This window comes from Pan paniscus, chromosome 16, assembly GCF_029289425.2.
Source record: "Pan paniscus chromosome 16, NHGRI_mPanPan1-v2.0_pri, whole genome shotgun sequence".
In the NCBI taxonomy this organism is placed as follows: Eukaryota; Metazoa; Chordata; class Mammalia; order Primates; family Hominidae; genus Pan; species Pan paniscus.
The window spans coordinates 73,095,293-73,116,447 of NC_073265.2; the positions used below are offsets into that span (position 1 = coordinate 73,095,293).

Consider the following 21,155-nt stretch of genomic DNA (forward strand, 5'->3'; position numbering starts at 1 on the left):
ATTGACTGTGGTGATCACTGCACATATGTGTGAGTATACTAAAAACCACTGAATTGCCGGGTGCGGTGGCTCACGCCTGTAATCCCAGCACTTTGGGAGGCCGAGACGGGCGGACCACAAGGTCAGGAGATCGAGACCATCCTGGCTAACACGGTGAAACCCCATCTCTACTAAAAATACAAAAAATTAGCTGGGCATGGTGGCGGGCGCCTGTAGTCCCAGCTACTGGGGAGGCTGAGGCAGGAGAATGGCGTGAACTCGGGAGGCGGAGCTTGCAGTGAGCTAAGATCGCGCCACTGCACTCCAGCCTGGGTGACAAAGCGAGACTCCGCCTCAAAAAAAGCACCAACAACAAAACAAACAAAAAACGAAACCACTAAAGTATACATTTTTAACAGGTGAATTGTATGGTATATGAATTATACCTCGATAAAACTGTTACAAAAAAGAATTAATAAAACACAATGGGCCGGGCGCGGTGGCTCACGCCTGTAATCCCAGCACTTTGGGAGTCCGAGGTGGGCGGATCACGAGGTCAGGAGATCGAGACCATCCTGGCTAACCCAGTGAAACCCTGTCTCTACTAAAAAAAAAAAAAAAAAAAAAAAAAAATTAGCTGGGCATGGTGGCGGGCGCCTATAGTCCCAGCTACTAGGGAGGCTGAGGCAGGAGGATGGCGTGAACCCGGGAGGCAGAGGTTGCAGTGAGCCGAGATCGCGCCACTGCACTCCAGCCTGGGCGACAGAGTGAGACTCTGTCTCAAACACACACACACACACACACACACACACGCACACACACACACACACACAAAAATGGCAGCTCTGTGCCAGGAAGAAAGCATGGACTTTGGAGTCCAACCAACTGTGTTAATCTGGTTCTCCAAGAAGCAGGCATAAGATGGAAAATAATTTTATTAGAGGAAATACCTGTGTGAGCAATAAAATGGGGAGGCAGCTAGGAAAGGCTGGAAGAGCTGCCAGACCATGATGTAAGTCTGACGCTGGCTGAAGGAGAGCAAGAGGGAAGGTTCAGGGAAGATTCAGGCAAGTATCCTAGACTACCATGCGGTCTAAGAAAGCCTTGGTGAGGCTGTCAGGGAATCCTCCAGCCAACTCCTCTGGCCATCAGAGAACTGTTCGTTTGTTTGTTGTTGTTGTTGTTGTTGTCGTTGTTGTTGTTTGAGACGGAGTCTCGCTCTGTTGTCCAGGCTGGAGTTCAGTGGCATAGTCATGGCTCACTGCAACCTCCGCCTCCCTGGTTCAAGCAATTCTCCTGCCTCAGCCTCCCGAGTAGCTGGGATTACAGGCACCTGCCACCACAACTGGCTAATTTTTTGTGTTTTTAGTAGAGACCGGGTTTCACCACATTGGTCAGGCTGGTCTCGAACTCCTGACCTCATGATCCGCCCATCTTGGCCTCCAAAAGTGCTGGGATTACAGGCACCCAGCCTTCTGTTTGTATTTTAAGAGACAGGGTCTTGCTATGTTGCCCAGGCTGGTCTTGAACTCCTGGCCTCAAGTGATCCTCCCACCTTAGCCTCCTGAGTAATTGGAACTAGAGGAGGGCTCAGAGGAGTTCTGTATCAACCAGAAATGGATCTGCCTTAGAATCCCTGGCTGTGCTTGTCACTGGATGGCAGATGTTTGTGGCAAGCATGCTATGCAGCAATGAACTTCAGAGGGCAACTGAAACCTCCAGTCAATTACACTCCCTGTAGTTGGATATCTGTGAAGCACAGTCTTATAGCTGCCACACCGATTAAGGCTCAAATCCCAGTTCAACAATATACTAACTGTGTGGCCTTGCACAAGATACCCTCCCTGAGACACAGTTGACTCATCTACAAAATGGGGATGATAGCAGTGCCTGCCACATAGGGTCGATGTGAGGATAATGTATATATAAACTGCCTAACACAGAAAAGGCATACGATAAGTGTTCAAGAAGTAGTAGCTATTACTAATACTGTATTTACTACTACTATTATTATTATTATATCCTTCTAGACTTTATGTACTTCATTAAAATAGTGGACATGATATTCTACATATAATGGGCATTCTGTTTATTTTGCTTAACATCATATTGTATGTCTTTTTCCAAGTTATCATTTGCTCTCCATAAACATTTTGAAGGCTGCTTTGTATTCTATGTAGTGTACATCCCCGAGTTTACTTAGCCCTTCTCCTAATCATTAAACCTTTTCAAAAACAAAAGTTTTTGCTACTTAAAAAAATTCTGTAGTGGGCATTTTTACATAAAATAATTTTTTTCCTTGTATTTGGGATTTTTCCTCAAGGTTCCAGAAGAGGATTACTAGGTTAGAGACAGTATGAACAGGCTAGAGAGTATGAACACTTTTTTTTTTTTTTTTTAGACAGAGTCTTGCTCTGTCACCCAGGCTGGAGTACATTGGCGCAATCATGGCTCACTGCCTCAGCCTCCCTAGTAGCTGGGACTATAGGCATGCAACACCACACCTGGCAAATGCTTAATTTTCTTGTAGACATGGGGTTTCACTGTGTTGCCTAGGCTGGTCTCAAACTCCTGGCCTCAAGCAATCCTCCTGCCTTGCCCTCCCAAAGTGCTGGGATTACAGTCATGAGTCACCACACCCTGCTGAAAGTGTGAACATCTTTAAGGTTCCTGACCCAGGTTGCCAAGCTTGCTCTTCAGAAAAATGGGGCCAGTTTACATTCCAGCCAGCAGCATATGAGAGTGCTCACTTCACTGTCCCCTTATCCAGCTGCGGGTATCACTTTTGATATTTTTAAATATTTTCTAACTGAAAAGGCAAAACAGCATCTACTTATTTGTTCTGTCACTTTTTTTTTTTTTTTTTTTTTTGAGACAGGGTCTTGCTCTGTCACCCAGGCTGGAGCGCAGTGGTGTGATTTAGGCTCACTGCAACCTCCACCCCTCAAGGCTCAAGTGATCCTCCCACCCCAGCCTCCCAAGTAGCTGGGACCACACGTGCACACCACTATGCCTGGCTTTTGTTGTTGTTGTTGTTGTATTTTTGGTAGAGACAGAGTCTTGCCATGTTGCCCAGGACGATCTCGAACTCCTGAGCTCAAGCAATCCATCTGCCTCAGCCTCCCAAAGTACTGGGATTATGGGCATGAGCCACCACGCCAGGCCTGTTCTGTTACTTTTAAGTACAGTTTTTTTCAAATGTTTTTGTGCAGGTGCTATCATATACAAAAGTAATTGTTTTGTGAATTGTCTGTGCACATTCATCTATTGAGATGCCACTTTTTCAATTAATTTATACAATTTAAAAATAATAGACTGGGCGCAGTGGTTCATGCCTGTAATTCCAGCACTTTGGGAGGCTGAGGTGGGTGAATCACCTGAGGTCAGGAGTTCCAACATAGTGAAAACCCGTCTCTACCAAAAATACAAAAATAAGCTGGGTGTGGTGGCACATACCTGTAATCCCAGCTAGTTGGGAGTTGGAGGCACAAGAATTGCTTGCACCCTGGAGGCAAAGGCTGCAGTCAGCCGAGATCATGCCACTGCACTCTAGCCTGGGTGACAGAGTGAGACTCCATCTCAAAAATAAATTAATAATAATAATAATAATAATAATAATTGCCTGAGATGCTTCCCATTATTTTGCCTTTTAAGTTTTTTTTTTTAACGTATGAGGGAAGTATTTTGTTGGACATATCTATTAGACATTTCTTTTGTAATTTCTTTTGTCTCTTTTAACCTTAGAAAGCCCATCCTCCCATAGAAAACAAATTTTTTAAAGATGGTTCAAAGTGAAACCACGACTGAACTACACAGATAATTTTTTTAAAGTTCTATATGAGTAGAGCCCAATCTAATGATCATCTACTGCAATGCCCTTCTCCAGAAATGATTTTCCTCCTCCTTTTGTATTCCAGGGCCCAGATATTCACTATTAAGTGTCCAGGAAGGATCTTTCTTATATAAAGGTGCTTCTGAGGACTTCCAGAGTTACAATGGAGGAGGAATCGGGGGAGGAACTGGGGCTGGACAGGTCTACTCCCAAGGATTTCCACTTTTACCACATGGACCTGTATGACTCTGAAGACAGACTGCACCTCTTTCCAGAAGAGAACACTAGGATGAGGAAAGTAGTCCAAGCTGAAATGGCCAATGAGTCAAGAGGAGCAGGGGATGGTAAGGCTCAAAGAGACCTTCAAGAGGAAGTGGATGAACTTGTCCACTTATATGGACTTGAAGATGATCATGAATTAGGGAATGAGTTTGTTGATGAAAACATACCCAGAACAGGGGTTTCAGAATATCCTCCTTATATGATGAAGAGGAGAGACCCAGCCAGGGAGCAGAGAGACTGGAGACTTAGTGGAGAGGCAGCGGAGGCCGAGGACCTGGGCTTCGGAGGGTGGGGCTCAGCAGGCCAGTGCCAGGACTTGCGGGAAGCCTATAGGTACACACACGGCCGTGCCAGCGAGGAGTATGAATGCTATGTCATCCCCGAGGAAGAGGATGAAGAAGAAGCTGCTGATGTCTTCTGTGTCACTTGTAAGACTCCAATAAGAGCTTTTCAGAAGGTTTTTGATGAACATAAGGAGCATGAAGTGATCCCACTCAATGAAGCACTGGAAAGTGCCAAGGTAAATAGGTCTCCTTGGTTCTTCTCTGTCTTGATATTGCTTTGGTATCTCAAGTACATACGCAGGGAATAAATCTAAAATGCCTTCTACAAGAGTGAGAGAAGATGTAACATTAATACCTTCTTTGTGATCCTCTGTTGGATAGGATGAAATTCACAAAAACATGTACAAATTGGAAAAGCAGATAATTGAGATGGAAAACTTTGCAAATCACTTGGAGGAGGTTTTCATCACTGTGGAGGTAAGAGCATACTTGAAGACCTCATCAGACTCACATTTCTTCCATCAATGGCTATGTCAAGCAGCTGTTTCTGGTATGAGCTAGAGAATCTGTTTTCTTAGAATGTGAGGGGTCACCACTCCCCCTCTCTCCTCCCTTCTTTCACTGACCTCCCATAGCACCTGGGCATGGATGTCATGGAACCGATTACCTGTCAGCATTCCCTGCTGAACTATAAGCTCTTGGTGTGAAAGCTGGGTCGTCTGTCTCAATATCCCTAGTCCTACTACATGGTATGTTTCAGAGCAGGCATTTTATACATGTTTGTTACATGAGTAAATAAGGTAGAAATTTCCCAATCACAATCCCTCTCCTTCACTGGCTTCATTTTCTCCTAATCCCCCTTTACCCAAATCACCAATTGTATGTGATTTAGACCCTTATTCGAATTCTTTTTTTAATGTATACTGTTTTCATCATTCAACTTGATAGACCCTTATTCTAACAAAGATGACTTCACGGTGGCATCATCCAGTGAATTCCCTCATTTGAGCCCAGGTGGTGAAGAGGGGACATCCTTTCTTTTGCCCTTGTCTTTTTGGGTTTGTTTATTTGTTTTGGACCTCTTTTTTTGGGGTAGAAGTTCTTACTGAGAATCCCCGGGTTGCTATCTGGTGCATTGGCTGAGAAACCAGAAACAGTGGAGTTCCATGTTGTTCCGTTGGTTTCGGGAGTTGTTAATTTTAGGCTTTTGGGGGTACCTATAATGTTGACTATATAAAGTCAGGTGTAGACTGTCAAACACTTTTTTGTTGTTCTAAGAGGCAAAATACCCACTTCTGCCAATGATCGCTACTCAAACAAAGGAATATTTTTAGCTCTGCATGCATTTAAAAAATAAATTTATGGCTGGGCACGGTGGCTAACGCCTGTAATCCCAGCACTTTGGGAGGCCAAGGCGGGTGGATCACCTGAGGTTAGGAGTTCGAGACCAGCCTGGTCAACATGGTGAAATCCCATTTCTACTACTAATAAAAAATTAGCTGGGTGTGGTGCCATGTGCCTGTAGTCCCAGCTACTTGGGAGGCTGAGGCAGGAGAATTGCTGGAACCCGGGAGGCAGAGGTTGCAGTGAGCCGAGATCACACCACTGCACTCCAACCTGGGCAACACAGCGAGACTCCATCTCAAATAAATAAATAAATAAATAAATAAATAAATAATGTATTGCCTTTGTCTAGTTAGCAATTTCCAGACTTTTCTGAGAGATCAGTAAAAGCTTAGAATTCTAGGATTGGAAAGGAGTTTCTATCCTTTGACAGCCCCTCTCCCTCCCAATCTTGACATGGGTAAGAATGTGAGCCTTGATCCAGATGCCAAGACGACTGAGATAGAAGGTGTGGTGTGGCTCTGTAACTTTTGTCCACTAGTCATATTGGCCCCTAGAGCTACACAGAATAAGACTAGCTCCTCTTTCACGGTTCAGCATTGACAAGGTATTACAGGATACCCATCCCGTTTTTGGTAAGTGTTCTTTTCCTCAGCTGATATCTATTTCTCATAAGATTAATAAGTTTCCATGCCTGTCACCAAACATGCCACAGTCCCCTGTGTGTGCCCTAGTAGATACATGGTAACCACTGTGATGCCAGAGCTCAACCCAACCTTCCAGATGAGGTCAACCAGGACTGAGGAGCTTAGGACTTGCCCTCTCTCTTCTCTTCATGCGGATGCTCTACTTCTATTAATGCAGCTTCGGATGGTACCAACAGGAGGATCTCATATGAATCAACGAAGCCCCAGGCCCATTTCCCATGAAGGTAGACCTTTTCCAGCCCCAATCTTACAAAGGAGGAGAGCTATTGCACTAATCCCCCATGGAAGATACAGAGAAGTGGCAAACCCTTCCACTGCCAAGCATAGGGTAGTGGTAGAAGGGGGTAAGTGTACAACATCCAAGACAAAACTTCTTACATTGGCCGGGCACAGTGGCTGACGCCTGTAATTTCAGCACTTTGGGAGGCCAAGGTGGCAGATCACTTGAGGTCAGGAGTTCGAGACCAGCCTAGCCAAGATGGTGAAACCCCATCTCTATTAAAAATACAAAAAAAATTAGTTGGGCTTGGTGGTGGGTGCCTGTAATCCCAGCTACTTGGGAGGCTGAGACAGGAGAATCACTTGAACCCAGGAGTCAGAGGTTGCAGTGAGCTGAGATCGCTCCACTGCACTCCAACCTGGGTGGCAAAATGAGGCTCCATAAAAAAAAAAAAAAAAAAAAAAAAAAAAAAAAAAAAAAAAACTTCTTACATGCTGCTCTGCCAGCTTACTCTCAGATCAAAGTCCCTTCATCCTCAGTGGCCATCCTTTCATACTCAACACTGGGAAGTTCATCTATTGCCTTTCTCTCTCTTCCACCATTCTGAGCAAGTCCTGTGCACATAGCAGGTGTTCAGTAATTACTCCCTGAATGATTGATAAGATCCTCTTCCTTGGAAATGTCCCCATCATCTGATGAGGATGACATCCATCAGAGCTTGCAGAGCTCTGGGGACAATATAAGCAATATATACTCTATTAATATTAATATTTCTCATCTACTGTGCTCCTGGATTAATATTGTCAGAACCCTCCCTCTGCCCTCTTGCATCTTCTCATCTGTAAGCAGTGCCGCCAGACCACAACCCTTGTTCCTCCTTTGCCTTCATTTCTCCCCTAGTTGATATGATCCTAGTTGATTTAATCTTGATATTTGTATGATCCAAGCACCAGGGAGTGAAGAGGAGCCTCATGAGATGTTAAGAGCTCAGGAGAGAATGATAGATGGGAATCTCTCAGGGAAAATATTTCCACATTAAGGTCCAATATCGGGCAGAATCATCACTGATAATCTCCCTGGTCACTTGTCATGGTGATAGAAGGTAGTTGAAACTGGAACTGGATTGCAAAATGCTGCCAGGAGAGAAAGCAGTGCTTTTGTTTAGATTATTCCTGGAGTCTAGGCCGGAGACACCTATGTTCCAGCACCTCCAGTTTCCATTCCAACTCCCAACAAGAGATGAAAGGACAAAGTAGAGGAACTAAAATAGTTCTGATAGGCACATATTTTCATTTCTCTAATGACTCTAATCAGGCTGGGCGTGGTGGCTCTTGCCTGTAATCCCAACACTTTGGGAGGCTGAGGCAGGCGGATCACTTGAGGTCAGGAGTTCAAGACCAACCTGGCCAACATGGTGAAACCCCATCTCTACTAAAAATACAAAAATTAGCCGGGCATGGTGATGCACACCTGTAATCCCAGCTACTCAGGAGCCTGAAGCAGGAGAATCACTTTAACCTGGGGGGCAGAGGTTGCAATGAGCCAAGATCACACTACTGTACTCCAGCCTGGGCAACACTGCAAGACTGTGTCTCAAAAACAAACAAACAAAAAAACAAAAAACAAAAGACTCTAATCAACACACTACATGCGCTGAAATGATGACTGAGATCAACTGTCTTGCAGGAGAATTTTGGAAAACAAGAACAAAACTTTGAGTCACATTACAACGAGATCTTGGAAACACTTGCTCAAAAATATGAGGAAAAAATACAAGCTCTAGGGGAGAAAAAGAAAGAGAAGCTGGAAGCCTTATATGGACAACTGGTCAGCTGTGGAGAAAACCTAGATACTTGCAAAGAACTGATGGAAACAATAGAGGAGATGTGTCACGAGGAGAAGGTGGATTTCATAAAGGTCAGTAATGAAACAAAATGAAATAATGAACATAATGGAAAGAGATGGAATTATAAACGGAAACGACAGTTATGGTTGAGGTAAGCTAGGTTGTCCTCTTTCCTCCTGGAGGCATTGGAATCGACTTTTATGGCCAGCATCCATTTGATTCCACTGGATGATCGTGATGGGGAAGCTGTGGCCCAATCTCTCTGCATGGCTTCCACGTGAGTGGCCAGGCGGACTCACAGCGCAGACTCTCTCCCTCCCCCAGCGCAGAGGCAGCACCAGTCTTTGTTCCTCTGTTCTGGTCACCCAGATACCTGTTCCCTCATCCCGGAGCTAAGCTGAGCAAAAACCGTGCTCTAAGAGTTTTTTGTTGTTGTTGTTTGTTTTGGTTTGGTTTGGTTTTTTTGAGACGGAGTCTCACTCTGTTGCCCAGGCTGGAGTGCAGTGGCGCGATCTCGGCTCACCGCCAGCTCTGCCTCCTGGGTTCACGCCATTCTCCTGCCTCAGCCTCCCTAGTAGCTGGGACTACAGGCGCTCGCCACCAAGCCCAGCTAATTTTTTTTTTTTGTATTTTTAGTAGAGACAGGGTTTCACTGTGTTAGCCAAGATGGTCTTGATCTCCTGAACTCATGATCCGCCCACCTTGGTCTCCCGAAGTGCTGGGATTACAGGCGTGAGCCACCATGCCCAGCCAAGAGTTTTATTGTTATTATTATTATTATTATTATTGTTGTTATTATTTTGAGATGGAGTCTCGCTCTGTTGCCCAGGCTGGAGTGCAGTGGCATGATCTCGGCTCACTGCAACCTCTTCCTCCCGGGTTCAAGCAATTCTCCTGCCTCAGCCTCCTGAGTAGCTGGGATTACAGGCACCCGCCACCACGCCCAGCTAATTTTTGTATTTTTTTTTTTAGTAGAGACGGGGTTTCACCATGTTGGTCAGGCTGGTCTCGAACCTCTGACCTCGTGATCCACCTGCCTCGGCCTCCCAAAGTGCTGAGATTACAGGCGTGAGCCACCGCGCCCGGCCAAGAGTGCTCTAAGAGTTTTCCAGCCACTTCAGATGGCCTCTTGGAGCTCTGGGGAGAAAGTTGTCAAGGCTGAAAAGGCACCTTAAGTTTCCCAGTTACAAGTGTAGCAATTAAAAATCTTACTTCACGAACTCAGACATGCAAAAAAAATCCATTTCCTAATTTTCTTGAAAACAAATTAAATCTGACCCAACCCTCTACATGGCTAGGCTATGGGAATTTCAATCTCAGTCAGATTTCTTCACAAGGTGCCACAGGAGTAGGGGGAAGATGTGGTGTCCAGGGCGTGGGGGAGGGGCCTTCAGCCTCCAGAGCTTCCTGGTTGCTAAATATGGCCCCCACATTGTCCAAGAGTACAGTCGCCCCTCAAAGCCCAACCATGCCTCCTTTCTGCTGTGCCTGGGGTGAGGGGTCAGCGAATAAAGCTGGAGAGCAATTTGGCAGGCACTGCAAGAACCATCAATGCTCATACCTCTTGAACTAGTGGGCCCACCATATGCAGAACATGGAGAAAGTGATAAACATGAAGGTGGGCTTCTCACTGTTATGTATGATGGTGAAAAGCTGGAAACAACAAAATGTCCAACAAGAGAAGAACCATCAAGTAAATGATGGCGTTTCCATTCATTAACTGTTCACAATTAACTGTTATGCAAGTGTTCAAGCTGATGGCCCAAAAGACCATTTACTACATGGAAAGTGCTTACATAGTGTGGGGTTTTTGTTGTTGGTTTTTCTTTTGAGACAGGGTCTCGCTCTGTTGCTTGGGCTGGAGGAGAGTGGTGTGATCATAGCTCAATGCAGCCTTGAACTCCTGGGCTCAGATGATCCTCCTGCCTCAGCCTCCCAAGGAGCTAGGACCACAGGCACATGACAAAGTTGATGGGGAAAAGCAGTACCGTGGTATGGAAGAAAATGCACAGAAATAAGGGTGGTTTTGTTACGGTATGGGATACAGCTGGGCTTTTTAACTTTTTCCTAATTTCCAAGTTTTCTTCTATGTTTATGTTATTATATATATTATATATAGTTATATCAATTATTATATAACTATCTTATATATATGTGACAATATGTATTATCACATATATAGTTATATCTATCTATCTATTTATAACAATATGTTGGTAAAAGAAATTTATTTCCAGCCAGGCACGGTGGCTCATGCCTGTAACCCTAGCACTTTGGGAGGCCGAGGTGGGCAAATCACAAGGTCAGGGGTTCGAGACCAGCCTGGCCAATATGGCAAAACGCTGTCTCTACTAAAAATACAAAAATTAGCTGGGTGTGGTGGCGTGTGCCTGTAATCTCAGCTACTTGGGAGGCTGAGGCAGGAGAATCCCTTGAACCTGGGAGGCGGAGGTTGCAGTGAGCCGAGATTGTGCCATTGCACTCCAGCCTGGGCGACAGAGTGAGACTCCATTTAAGAAAAAAAAAAAAGAAAGAAAGAAAAAGAAAAAAGAAATTTATTTCCAAAATCAACTTAATATTTTCTCTTTTTCCTTTTTAGGACGCAGTGGCTATGGCTGACAGGTAATACATTTGTTCTAGTATGTATTTCTTTTTTTACTTTTTTCAACTTTAGTTATCCAAATAGACTCAGTTCCATTTGGTTATACGGTTCCAGTTTCAGCTTTTGTGTCAATCCTGATTAAATTAGCACTGGCTTTGGAATGATGGTGTGCAGTCACTAGGAGCATCTAGTATTGAATCTCAGGGCTAGTAGGGAGCGTGTACGGTGAGGCTCAGTCAGCAAGCCTGTGGGCAGCTCTCCTCCACAAGCCCCTCATTTCACCAGAAAGAACTGAGATCTGTGGAGTACCCCCAACATCCCCCCGCTATGCCTGGACCCAGACTGTCCAGTTGCAGAAAGTGTGCACATTTTAGAATCAGACAGATAGCAGTTCAAATCCTGCTACCCTCATGACCTTGAGCAAATCTAATCAGTCTAGAAGACACCTTATCTACAAATGAGGATAGCTTTGTGAGAATCAAATAAAATAAATGTCCATAAAGCAACATGAACATAGAAATTTCATAATGTAATCCCTGCAGGGATTTTGGCAAAGATGGAACTGGTTTCAAATTCTTTTTTTTTTTTTTTGAGACAGTTTTGTTCTTGTTGCCCAGGCTGGAGTGCAATGGCAAGATCTCAGCTCACTGCAACCTCTGCCTCCCAGGTTCAAGTGATTCTCCTGCCTCAGCCTCCCAAATAGCTGGGATTACAGGTGTCCCCCACCATCCTGGCTAATTTTTTTGTATTTTTGGTAGAGACGGAGTTTCACCATGTTGGCCAGGCTGGTCTCGAACTCCTGACTTCAGGTGCTCTGCCTGCCTTGGCCTCCCAAAGTGCTGGAATTACAGGTGTGAGCCATCATGCCTGGCCCTGGTTTCAAATTCTGCCTCTGCCATTTACAAACCTTGTGACTGCCAGGAAGCAGATACAAGGAGACCCCGAGTCCCATGATCAGCAACTTGAGGGCACTTGACCATGTGGAGAGGAAGCCTGGGGAGTCTGGACCCTCAGTACCTCTTGGGCCTGGAGTGACTTGAGAGTGGGAACTCCCAGGTTAGCACCTAAGAGATCTTCCAGAGGGTGTGGTTCTGGATCTTGTTGGCAGATCGCCCTCTACCCACCCTCTGACATGACCTTACCCTTTCTCCTCTCCCTCAAAGGCACAAACCAATCCCACCCATCCCCATTGATGACCCCTAGGTCAATCTCCAAAAAAGATGGTAGATGGCAGCCAGCAGCTGTTTGTAACTAAATGAAAGTTCAGCAAAGAGCCCCTCTTCATTTATGACAGTGACTCAGCACTATATATATACCCTAAGGAGAATGCCCCTCCATTCTAGTCAGCGTGTCTTTTTATACCAACAGACTCGGGAAATTCCTGAAAACAAAAACAGACGTGGAAATCTCAGCACAGCCTGAGTTTGAAGACCAGACCTTGGATTTCTCTGATGTGGAGCAGCTGATGGGATCCATTAACACCATTCCAGGTGCTCACCTGTGTGTGTACTTCGCGGCAGGTTCAGACTACCCAGAGCTTTTTTCTTTCTTGTGATGAGAACACTTAGCATGAGATCTATCCTCTTAACAAATTTTAAAGTGTACAATACAATATTGTTAAATACAGGTACCGTGTTGTACAGCATACCTCTAGAACTTACCCATCTTGTATAACTAATCTTCGTATCCATTGAGCAACAATTCCCCATTTCCCCTTCCCCCAAGCCCCTGGCAACCACAATTCCATTCTCTGCTTCTAAGAATTTGACTGCTTTATATACTGCATGTAAGTGGAATCATGGAGTATCTGTCCTTCTGTGACTGGCTAATGTCACTTAGCATAATGTCCTCAAGATTCATCCATGTTGTCACAGATGGTAAAACTTCATTCTTTGTTAAGGCTGAATAATATTCCATATGTATACACACACATACTTTTTAAAATCCATCCATTGATGGACATTGAGGTTGTTTCCATGTCTTGGTTATTGTGAATAATGCTGCAATGAACATGGAACACAGGTATCTTTGAGATCTTGATTTCAGTTCTGGTGAATACATACGCAGAGTGGTATTACTAGATCATGTAATAGTTATTATAAATAAATATATATATATACATATATATATATATGGTTTTTGTTTTTTTTTTTTCAGAGACAGGGTATTGCTATGTTGCCCAGGCTGGCCTCAAATTCCTGGGCTCACATGATCTTCCCACCTCAGCCTCCTGAGTAGTTAGAACTACAGGCACACACCACCACAACCAGCTTATTTTTAATTTTTTGTGGAACCACTATACTGTTTTCCATGGTGGCTGCATGATTTTACATTCACACCAACAGTATATAAGGGTTCCAGTTCTCCACATTCTCACCATTTGTTACCTTTCACCTTTTTTTTTTTTTTAATTGAGAAAGAGTCTTGCTCTGTCACCCAAGCTGCAGTACAGTGGCACGATCTTGGCTCACTGAAACCTCCACCTCCCAGGTTCAAGTGATTCTCCAGTCTCAGCCTCCTGAGTAGTTGAGATTACAGGCACCCGCCACCACGCTCCACTAATTTTTTGTATTTTCAGTAGAGACAGGGTTTCACCATGTTGGCCAGGCTGGTCTCAAACTCCTGACCTCAAGTGATCTGACTGCCTTAGCTTCCCAAAGTGCTGGGATTACAGGCCTGAGCCACCGCGGTCGGCCTCCTTTCACTTTTTGACAATATCATCCTAGCAGGTATGAGGTGATATCTCATTGTGGTTTTGATGCGCATTTTCCTGATAACTAGAGAGATTGAGCACTCTTTCATATACAAGGTGGCTATTTACATGTCTTCTTTGGGGAAATATCTATTTAAGTTCTTTGCCCATTTTTTAATCGGTTTGGATTTTTGCTATTGAGTTGTAGAAGATTCTTATTTTTTTTGTATACTAGTCTCTTATCAGATAGTTTGCAAATATTTTCTTCTATTCTGCAGGTTGTTTCTTCACTCTGTTAATGGTTTATTTTGCTATGCAAAGGCTATTTTAGTATGATGTAGTGCCATTTGCCTATTTTTTGTTTTGTTGCTTGTGCTTTTGGTGTCAAATCTAAGAAATCATTGCCAAGACCAATGTCAAGAAGCTATTCACCTATGTTTTCTTCAAGAAGTTATACAGTTTCAGGGTTTTACATTTAAGTCTTTAATAATCTATTTTGAGTTTACTTTTGTTCTGGTGTAAGATAGGGATCAAATTTCATTATTCTGCATGTGGATATAGTTTTCTGAATGCCATTTGTTGAAGAGACTATCCTTTCCCCATTGTGTGTTCTTGTCACCCTTAGCAAAGATCATTTGGATGGGTTTATTACTGGGCTCTCAATTCTGTTTCATTGGTCTATGTGTCTGTCCTTATGCCTGTACCATACTGTCTTAATTACTGTAGCTTTGTAATATATTTTGAAATCAGAATGTGTGATGCCTCTAGCTTTGTCTTTCCCAAGATGGCTTTAGCTACTTGGGTTCTTTTGTGGTTCCATATACATTTGGGGATTTTTTTTTTATTTCTGTAAAAAATGCTGTTGGGATTTTGATAGGGATTGCCTTGAATCTGTAGATCATTTGGCATAATATGGACATTTTAACAATATTAATTCTTCCAATCTATGAATGTAGGATACTTTTCCATTATTTTGTGTCTGCTTCAATTTCTTTCATCAGTGTTTTATAGTTTTCAGTATACAAGTCTTTCACCTCCTCAGTTAAGTTCATTTCTAAGTATTTTATTCTTTTTGATGCATTTTAACACTATAGATCAAATGGACCTAACGGACACGTACAGAACATTCCATCCAACAACAGCAGAATACACATTCTTCCCAAGCACACACGTAACATTCTCCAGGCTAGATCACATGTTACGCCACAAAACAAGACTTAACAAATTTAAAAAGAATGAAATCTATCAAGTATCTTTTATTGTTATTATCATTACTATTTTGAAATAGGGTTTCACTCTGTTGCCCAGCCTGGAGTATAGTGGTGTGATCATGGCTCACTGCAAACTCCAACTCCTGGGCTCAAGAAATCCTCCTGCCTCAGCCTTCCAAGTAGCTAGGACTACAGGCCCACACCACCATACCCAGCCAATTTGTTCAATGTTTTTGTAGAGATGAGGTCTCGCTATGTTGCCCAGGCTGTTCTTGAACTTCTGGTGTCAAGTAATCCTCCTACCTCAGCCTCCCAAAGTGCTGAGATTACAGGCCTGAGTCACTCTGCCTGGCCTCAAGTATCTTTTATGACCACAGTGGTATGAAACTAGAAATCAATAACAAGAAAAAATTGGAAAATTCACAGATGTGTGGAAATTACACAACACACTCCTGAGCAATCAAGGGGCCAAAGAAGAAATCAAAAGGGAATTTTAAAAACCTTGAGATAAATGAAAATGAAACACAACATACCAAAACTTATGGGATGCAGCAAAAGGGATGTACTACAAGGGAAATTTATAGCAATAAGTGCCTACATTAAAAAGAAAGAGCTCATATAAACAACCTAACTTTACACCTCCAGAAACTAGAAAAAGAACAAGCTAAGCCCAAATTTTGCAGAAGAAAGGAAATAATAAAGATTAGAGCAAACATTATAAAAAATGTCATATATGACATCCCACAGCTAACATCATACTCAGTGGTGAAAAGTTGAAAGCTTTTCCTCTAAGATCAGAAACAAGACAAAGATGCCCACTCTCAACACTCCAATTCAACGTAGTGCTACAAGACCTTGCCAGAGCAATTAGGCAAGAGAAAGATAGAAAGGCATCCAAACTGAAAAGGAAAAAGGGAAATTGCCTCTGTTTGCAAATTATATGATTTTTTTTTTTTTTGAGACAGTGTCTCACACTGTCACCCAGGTTGGAGTGCAATGGTGCGATCTCAGCTCACTGCAACCTCAGCCTCCTGGGTTCCAGCGATTCTCCTGCCTCAGCCTCCCGAGTAGCTGGGATTACAGGCACCCGCTACCATGCCTGGCTAATTTTTTATATTTTTATTAGACACGGGGTTTCACCATGTTGGCCAGGCTGGTCTCAAACTCCTGACCTCGTGACCCACCTGCCTCGACCTCCCAAAGTGCTGGGATTACAGGCGTGAGCCACCATGGCCAGCCGGATTATATGATTTTATTGTAGAAAACCCTGCAGACCCCCTGAGCTTTGAGTAGGAAACGTCAATGTCTGAAAAAAATAATAAAGATTTAGAAACAAGGCCAGGCGCGGTGGCTCACGCCTGTAATCCCAGCACTTTGGACGGCTGAGGTGGGTGGATCATGAGGTCAGGAGATTGAGACCATCCTGGCCGACATGGTGAAACCCCGTCTCTACTAAAAATACAAAAATTAGCTGGCTGTGGTGGCACGTGCCTGTAATCCCAACTACTCGGGAGGCTGAGGCAGGAGAATGGCTTGAACCCGGGAGGTGGAGATTGCGGTGAGCCGAGATCGCACCACTGCACTCCAAACTGGTGACAGAGCGAGACTCCGTCTCAAAAAAAGAAAAAAAAAAAAAAAGGATTTAGAAACAAGTATTTTTTTCCCTCTAACTTCCTATTTTTGTCTTTAGCTCATAAGTGAGTACAGAGGCTGACCTCTCTGAGGTTCCTCCTGGGTATCTGTTTTTAGCATAGAGGTTAAGAGATGGGCTTTGGAATTCTATGGAGCTCATGAGAATCCCAACTCTGCCACTTCCTAGCAGTGTGACTCTGGACAATTCACCTAACCTCTCTGAGTCTTGGTTTCTTCATCTGTAAAAATGGACATCATAATACCTCATAGGAATATTGTAAGAATTAAATGAGAAAACTTATGTATACCATATTACATGGTGCCAAGTAGCTCTTTAAAGTATTATTGTTGGCCAGACGTGCTGGCTCATGCCTGTGATCCCAGCACTTTGGGAGGCTGAGGTGGGCAGATTGCTAGAGCCCAGGAGTTTGAGACCGGCCTAGGCAAAATAGCAAGACCCTATTTCTACAAAAAAAAAACTTAAAAATTAGCTTGGTGTGGCACTGTACACCTATAGCCCCAGTTACTTGGGAGACTGAAGTGGGAGGATTGCTTGAGCCCAAGAGTGAGGCTGCAGTGAGCTATGACTGCCCCACTGCACTCCAGCCTGGGTGACAGAGTAAGAGCCTGTCTCAAAAAATTGAAATAAAATAAAATATTATTGTGATTACTTATTTATAAGGATAGTCTGTAATTCCTCATTTTTCAACTGCTTGCTTTCCCCTTCTCACCAACACTGAACAACATGATTGTGGACAATGTTGTGTATAGCATTTTAGGTTTTTTCCTTGCACAGTATTTTTGTTATAAAAATTGAGTCATTCTGTTTTGAAATCTGTTTTTTTAGCAAAACAATTTTGATAGATATTTTCTCACCCTGATAAATTCTTTTGCAATATCACTTTAGTGCCTACATATTTTCATTTATTTAATCCTCAATTGTTGGATACTGGGGTGTTTCTAATTTTTTTTTACCATTGTAAACCATACTGTAATGCAAATCTTTAATCATAGATCTTGGGGACCACTCTTAGAATCACTGGGTCAAGGAGAGATTTCACAGAGCTATGACGTCCACTGTATGGTTCTTTTCCCCATCTAGGAATGGTGCTGCCCAAATGATCATTAGTCATTGGGAAGGAAAAGCACTATTGCCCAAATCCGTGCTTGAGAAGCAGTGACATTTTTCTTCACTTTTCTGTGTCCAGATCTCACATAAATCATCACCTTCCTGCCTGCATCTAGTGCTTCCTGAGGGGTTTAAAGTTCCCAGAACCATACATTTTCTTATGCTGCATCTCCAGGTGAAGCTGTATTTGACAGCGTCTAGCAGGGCATCTGTTGTGCACCCTGGACTTTGTCATTGGGGATATAAGTTATTGTCTTCCTCCTCACCTCTGTCACATTATGATCTTTCAGCCCCTGACCAGAAAGCAAAGGATGAACCAAAACTAAGTCAACTCCTTTAAGTTCAGCTGTGCTCTTACATGGGTTGATCAATTTCAACCTTTGAAACTAAGGATATTAAAAGTCTGGGATGGAGATGCTGCCATGGGAGAAGGATTATGGAGGAAAGGACCGGGCACAAGTGGCTCACACCTGTAATCCCAGCACTTTGGGAGGCAGAGTCAGGCAGATCACTTGAGGTCAGGAGTTCGAGACCAGCGTGGCCAAAATGGCGAAGCCCTGTCTCTACTAAAAATACAAAAACTAGCTGGGCGTGGTGGTATGAGCCTGTAGTCCCAGCTACTCAGGAGGCTGAGGCACAAGAATCACTTGAATCGGGATGTGGAGGCTGCAGTGAGCCGAGACTACGTCACTGCACTCCAGCCTGGGTGACAGAGCAAGACTTTGTCTCAAAGACAGAGAAAAAAAAGAATTATGGAGGAAACACACCACTTGTTCTTATTCTTGGTTGTGTGTGTGAGATTGTATAGGGGTGGGGGAGATAGAAGTATTCACCTACAGAGAAGAAAAGAATTAACTTAGTAGATGGACTCTAAAGAAGTTGGTTCTGAAAATCACAATTGGGCCACCCCAATCTTCTCTCATTAATGTGGGAGATGTTCCCTGGATGCCCCCTTTCCCCATACCATCAATGAAAGCAGAGCCTCCTTGCTGAAGGCTTCTTTCTCTCTGCTGAGGCAGCAGTGCTGTGATCCCGGTTGTCCTGCCTCTTTAGGTGCCACGGAAGGGCCAGAGGACCCATAACCTGGAGCAGGACTCGCAATCTATGCCTTGGCCTGAGTCCCTGTCACCGACCCCTGCTCCTTAAGCTCATCTGCACTTGTCAAAGCAAGAATAGATATACTGGTTGTATTTTGCAGACTCATGGTTGAGAGGCTGTATGTCCCCATCCTTGTCTACTCTGGACTTTCTCTTCCATTCCCAAAGGCTGTGGATTCATTGGGGGGATCAATGGTCATGGGAAAGGGGCCACTGTCACCCCACACCTCTATTAGAGGTTCCTCTTCTTTTTTCTTTTCTTTTCCTAGCTCCTTCTGCTCCAGTCATAAATCCACAGGTCCCTAACTCAGCCACAGGTTCCTCAGTCCGAGTGTGCTGGAGCTTATACTCCGACGACACTGTGGAGAGCTATCAGCTGTCCTACCGGCCAGTGCAGGACAGCTCACCTGGGAAGGACCAAGCAGGTGAGGCTCTGCCAGGAACATGCCCGTGCTCATGGGAACAGTTCAGGCCCCTCAGGGGCCTGGGCCCTGTCTTCCTGGCAGTTGGGATGGTAGAGACAGGATGGGTCTACACATGCAAAGGATTGGATGCAGGCAGGTGAACAGGGCAGAAAGGGCTAGCAAGGCACGCTGGGGCCTGACTGGGAAGGACAGCAAGGCCAGGCGAAGGGGTCTGGAGCATATCTACAGCCATTGGGTCAGAGTTGTCCCTGGGACCAGTCTCTGGCTGCCCTGTGTGCAGGAGGGGCCAGGGGTGCCCCTTGTCAAGGAGGCCCTGCTGGGCTGGCTGGGTTCTAGCTTGTCCTGGCATCTGAGGGTCAGGCTGGTGCTCCTCTCATAGCAGCCTTGTGCTGCAGGAGAAACTGGAGGATTCATCTGCAGACCCCATGAGGGGTGAGGGGGACTCTGCAGCCTGGAAGGGCTGCTGGTGATCAGCTCCACATTCCCAGGAGAAGACAACTCCTGAGATGGCCCCCGGCCTCCACTCTGGGCAGCTCTTGGCCAACATCCTTTTCCCTGGAAATGGGACTGGCTGGTGTGGGGTTACAGCTGGGGTAGGGCCCCCCATACTACAATAATCAATAAGCCATTCTTTCTTAAGGAGGGAGGGTCAGACAACAGAAGAGCCCCAGCTGAACATGTGAAGATTTCAAGGGACCAGGGCCAGCCTGACAGCACCTGTCCTGGGCATGTGGGGTTGAAGTGGGATTGCTGGAAAGAGACTTAGAGATCTCCATTTTATGGATGAGGAAACTGAGACTCAGAGAGAAAGAAGCTGTCTGTGAGGACACAGTGAGTTATGGCAGAACAAGGACGTGAATCAGGTGTGTAGGCGTCCTGCCTCAAGTTCTGCTCATTGTACCAGACTATGCAGGTGGAGGGCTGAGTTCCAGAAGCTGAGGATGGTGTTTCTGCCCAGGAAATAAGGGGAATTCTTGAGAAAAGTAAGAGTAAATTTAAGTGATGATGAGGGAGGGTGAGAGTGGTCAGAATAAGGACTAAAGAGGACATGGAGAGGGGCGAGGAGCTTTGAAAAGGGGGGTTGGGGACTAGGAAGTCAGACTTGATTAACCCCAGCTTTTGCCACAAATCAACCCTGTCAGCACCCGCTGCAGATACACAGAAGTCATTGTATTGGGGCTGTGTCATGGCAATCTATAAAGATCTTTCAAACTGACCATTTTTACTATAAAGGAAATGATATCTGAACGTAAATTAAGGAGTTATCACTGCCTTTCAAGATTCTGGGGAAGTCTGGAGTTGTGTCAGTTTTTGCTGCATAACCAAACCCCCTCCCCACCCCCTACAACTTAGTGGCTTAAAATAACAAACACTTATTATTTATTTATTATTATTATTTTTTGAGATGGAGTCTTGCTCTGTCACTCAGGCTGGAGTGTAGTGGCACTATCTCAGCTCACTGCAACCTCCACTTCCCGGGTTCAAGTGATTCTCCTGCCTCGGCCTCCCGAGTAGCTGGGACTACAGGCAAATGCCACCATGCCCAGCTAATTTTTTGTATTTTTAGTAGAGATGAGGTTTCACTGTGTTAGCCAGGATGGTCTCGATCTCCTGACCTAGTGATCCACCTGCCTCAGCCTCCCAAAGTGCTGGGACTATAGGCATGAGCTACCGCGCCCGGCCCTATTATTTCTTGTAATTCTGTGGGCTGGCCAAACAGTTCTATTCTGAACCACCTTGGGTAGGGCTGGTTGGTCTAGGATGGCCTCATTTACTGTTGTCGCAGATAGGATAGCCGGGAGGACTTGGGCAGCTGGGGTCTCTCTCCCTGCGATCTCACATCCTCCAGGAGGCTGGCTTGGGCTTGCTCACG

At 44.6% G+C, this 21,155-nt stretch overlaps 2 protein-coding genes across 3 annotated transcripts in view; one reads left to right on the forward strand and one right to left on the reverse strand.

Moving 5' to 3' along the window:
* WHAMM (WASP homolog associated with actin, golgi membranes and microtubules) overlaps nucleotides 1-21,155 on the reverse strand; it is an 84,142-nt gene that overhangs the window by 43,315 nt on the left and 19,672 nt on the right. The gene's annotated exons all lie outside the window — the stretch shown is intronic.
* FSD2 (fibronectin type III and SPRY domain containing 2) overlaps nucleotides 1,932-21,155 on the forward strand; it is a 34,642-nt gene continuing 15,418 nt past the window's right edge. Inside the window, exons 1-6 of the mRNA XM_008968241.5 lie at nucleotides 1,932-4,613; nucleotides 4,759-4,854; nucleotides 8,335-8,565; nucleotides 11,094-11,116; nucleotides 12,465-12,586; nucleotides 19,127-19,282. Of these exons, the coding sequence (XP_008966489.1) occupies nucleotides 3,975-4,613; nucleotides 4,759-4,854; nucleotides 8,335-8,565; nucleotides 11,094-11,116; nucleotides 12,465-12,586; nucleotides 19,127-19,282 (1,267 nt within the window). The 5' untranslated portion in view covers nucleotides 1,932-3,974. The remainder of the gene's footprint in view (nucleotides 4,614-4,758; nucleotides 4,855-8,334; nucleotides 8,566-11,093; nucleotides 11,117-12,464; nucleotides 12,587-19,126; nucleotides 19,283-21,155) is intronic.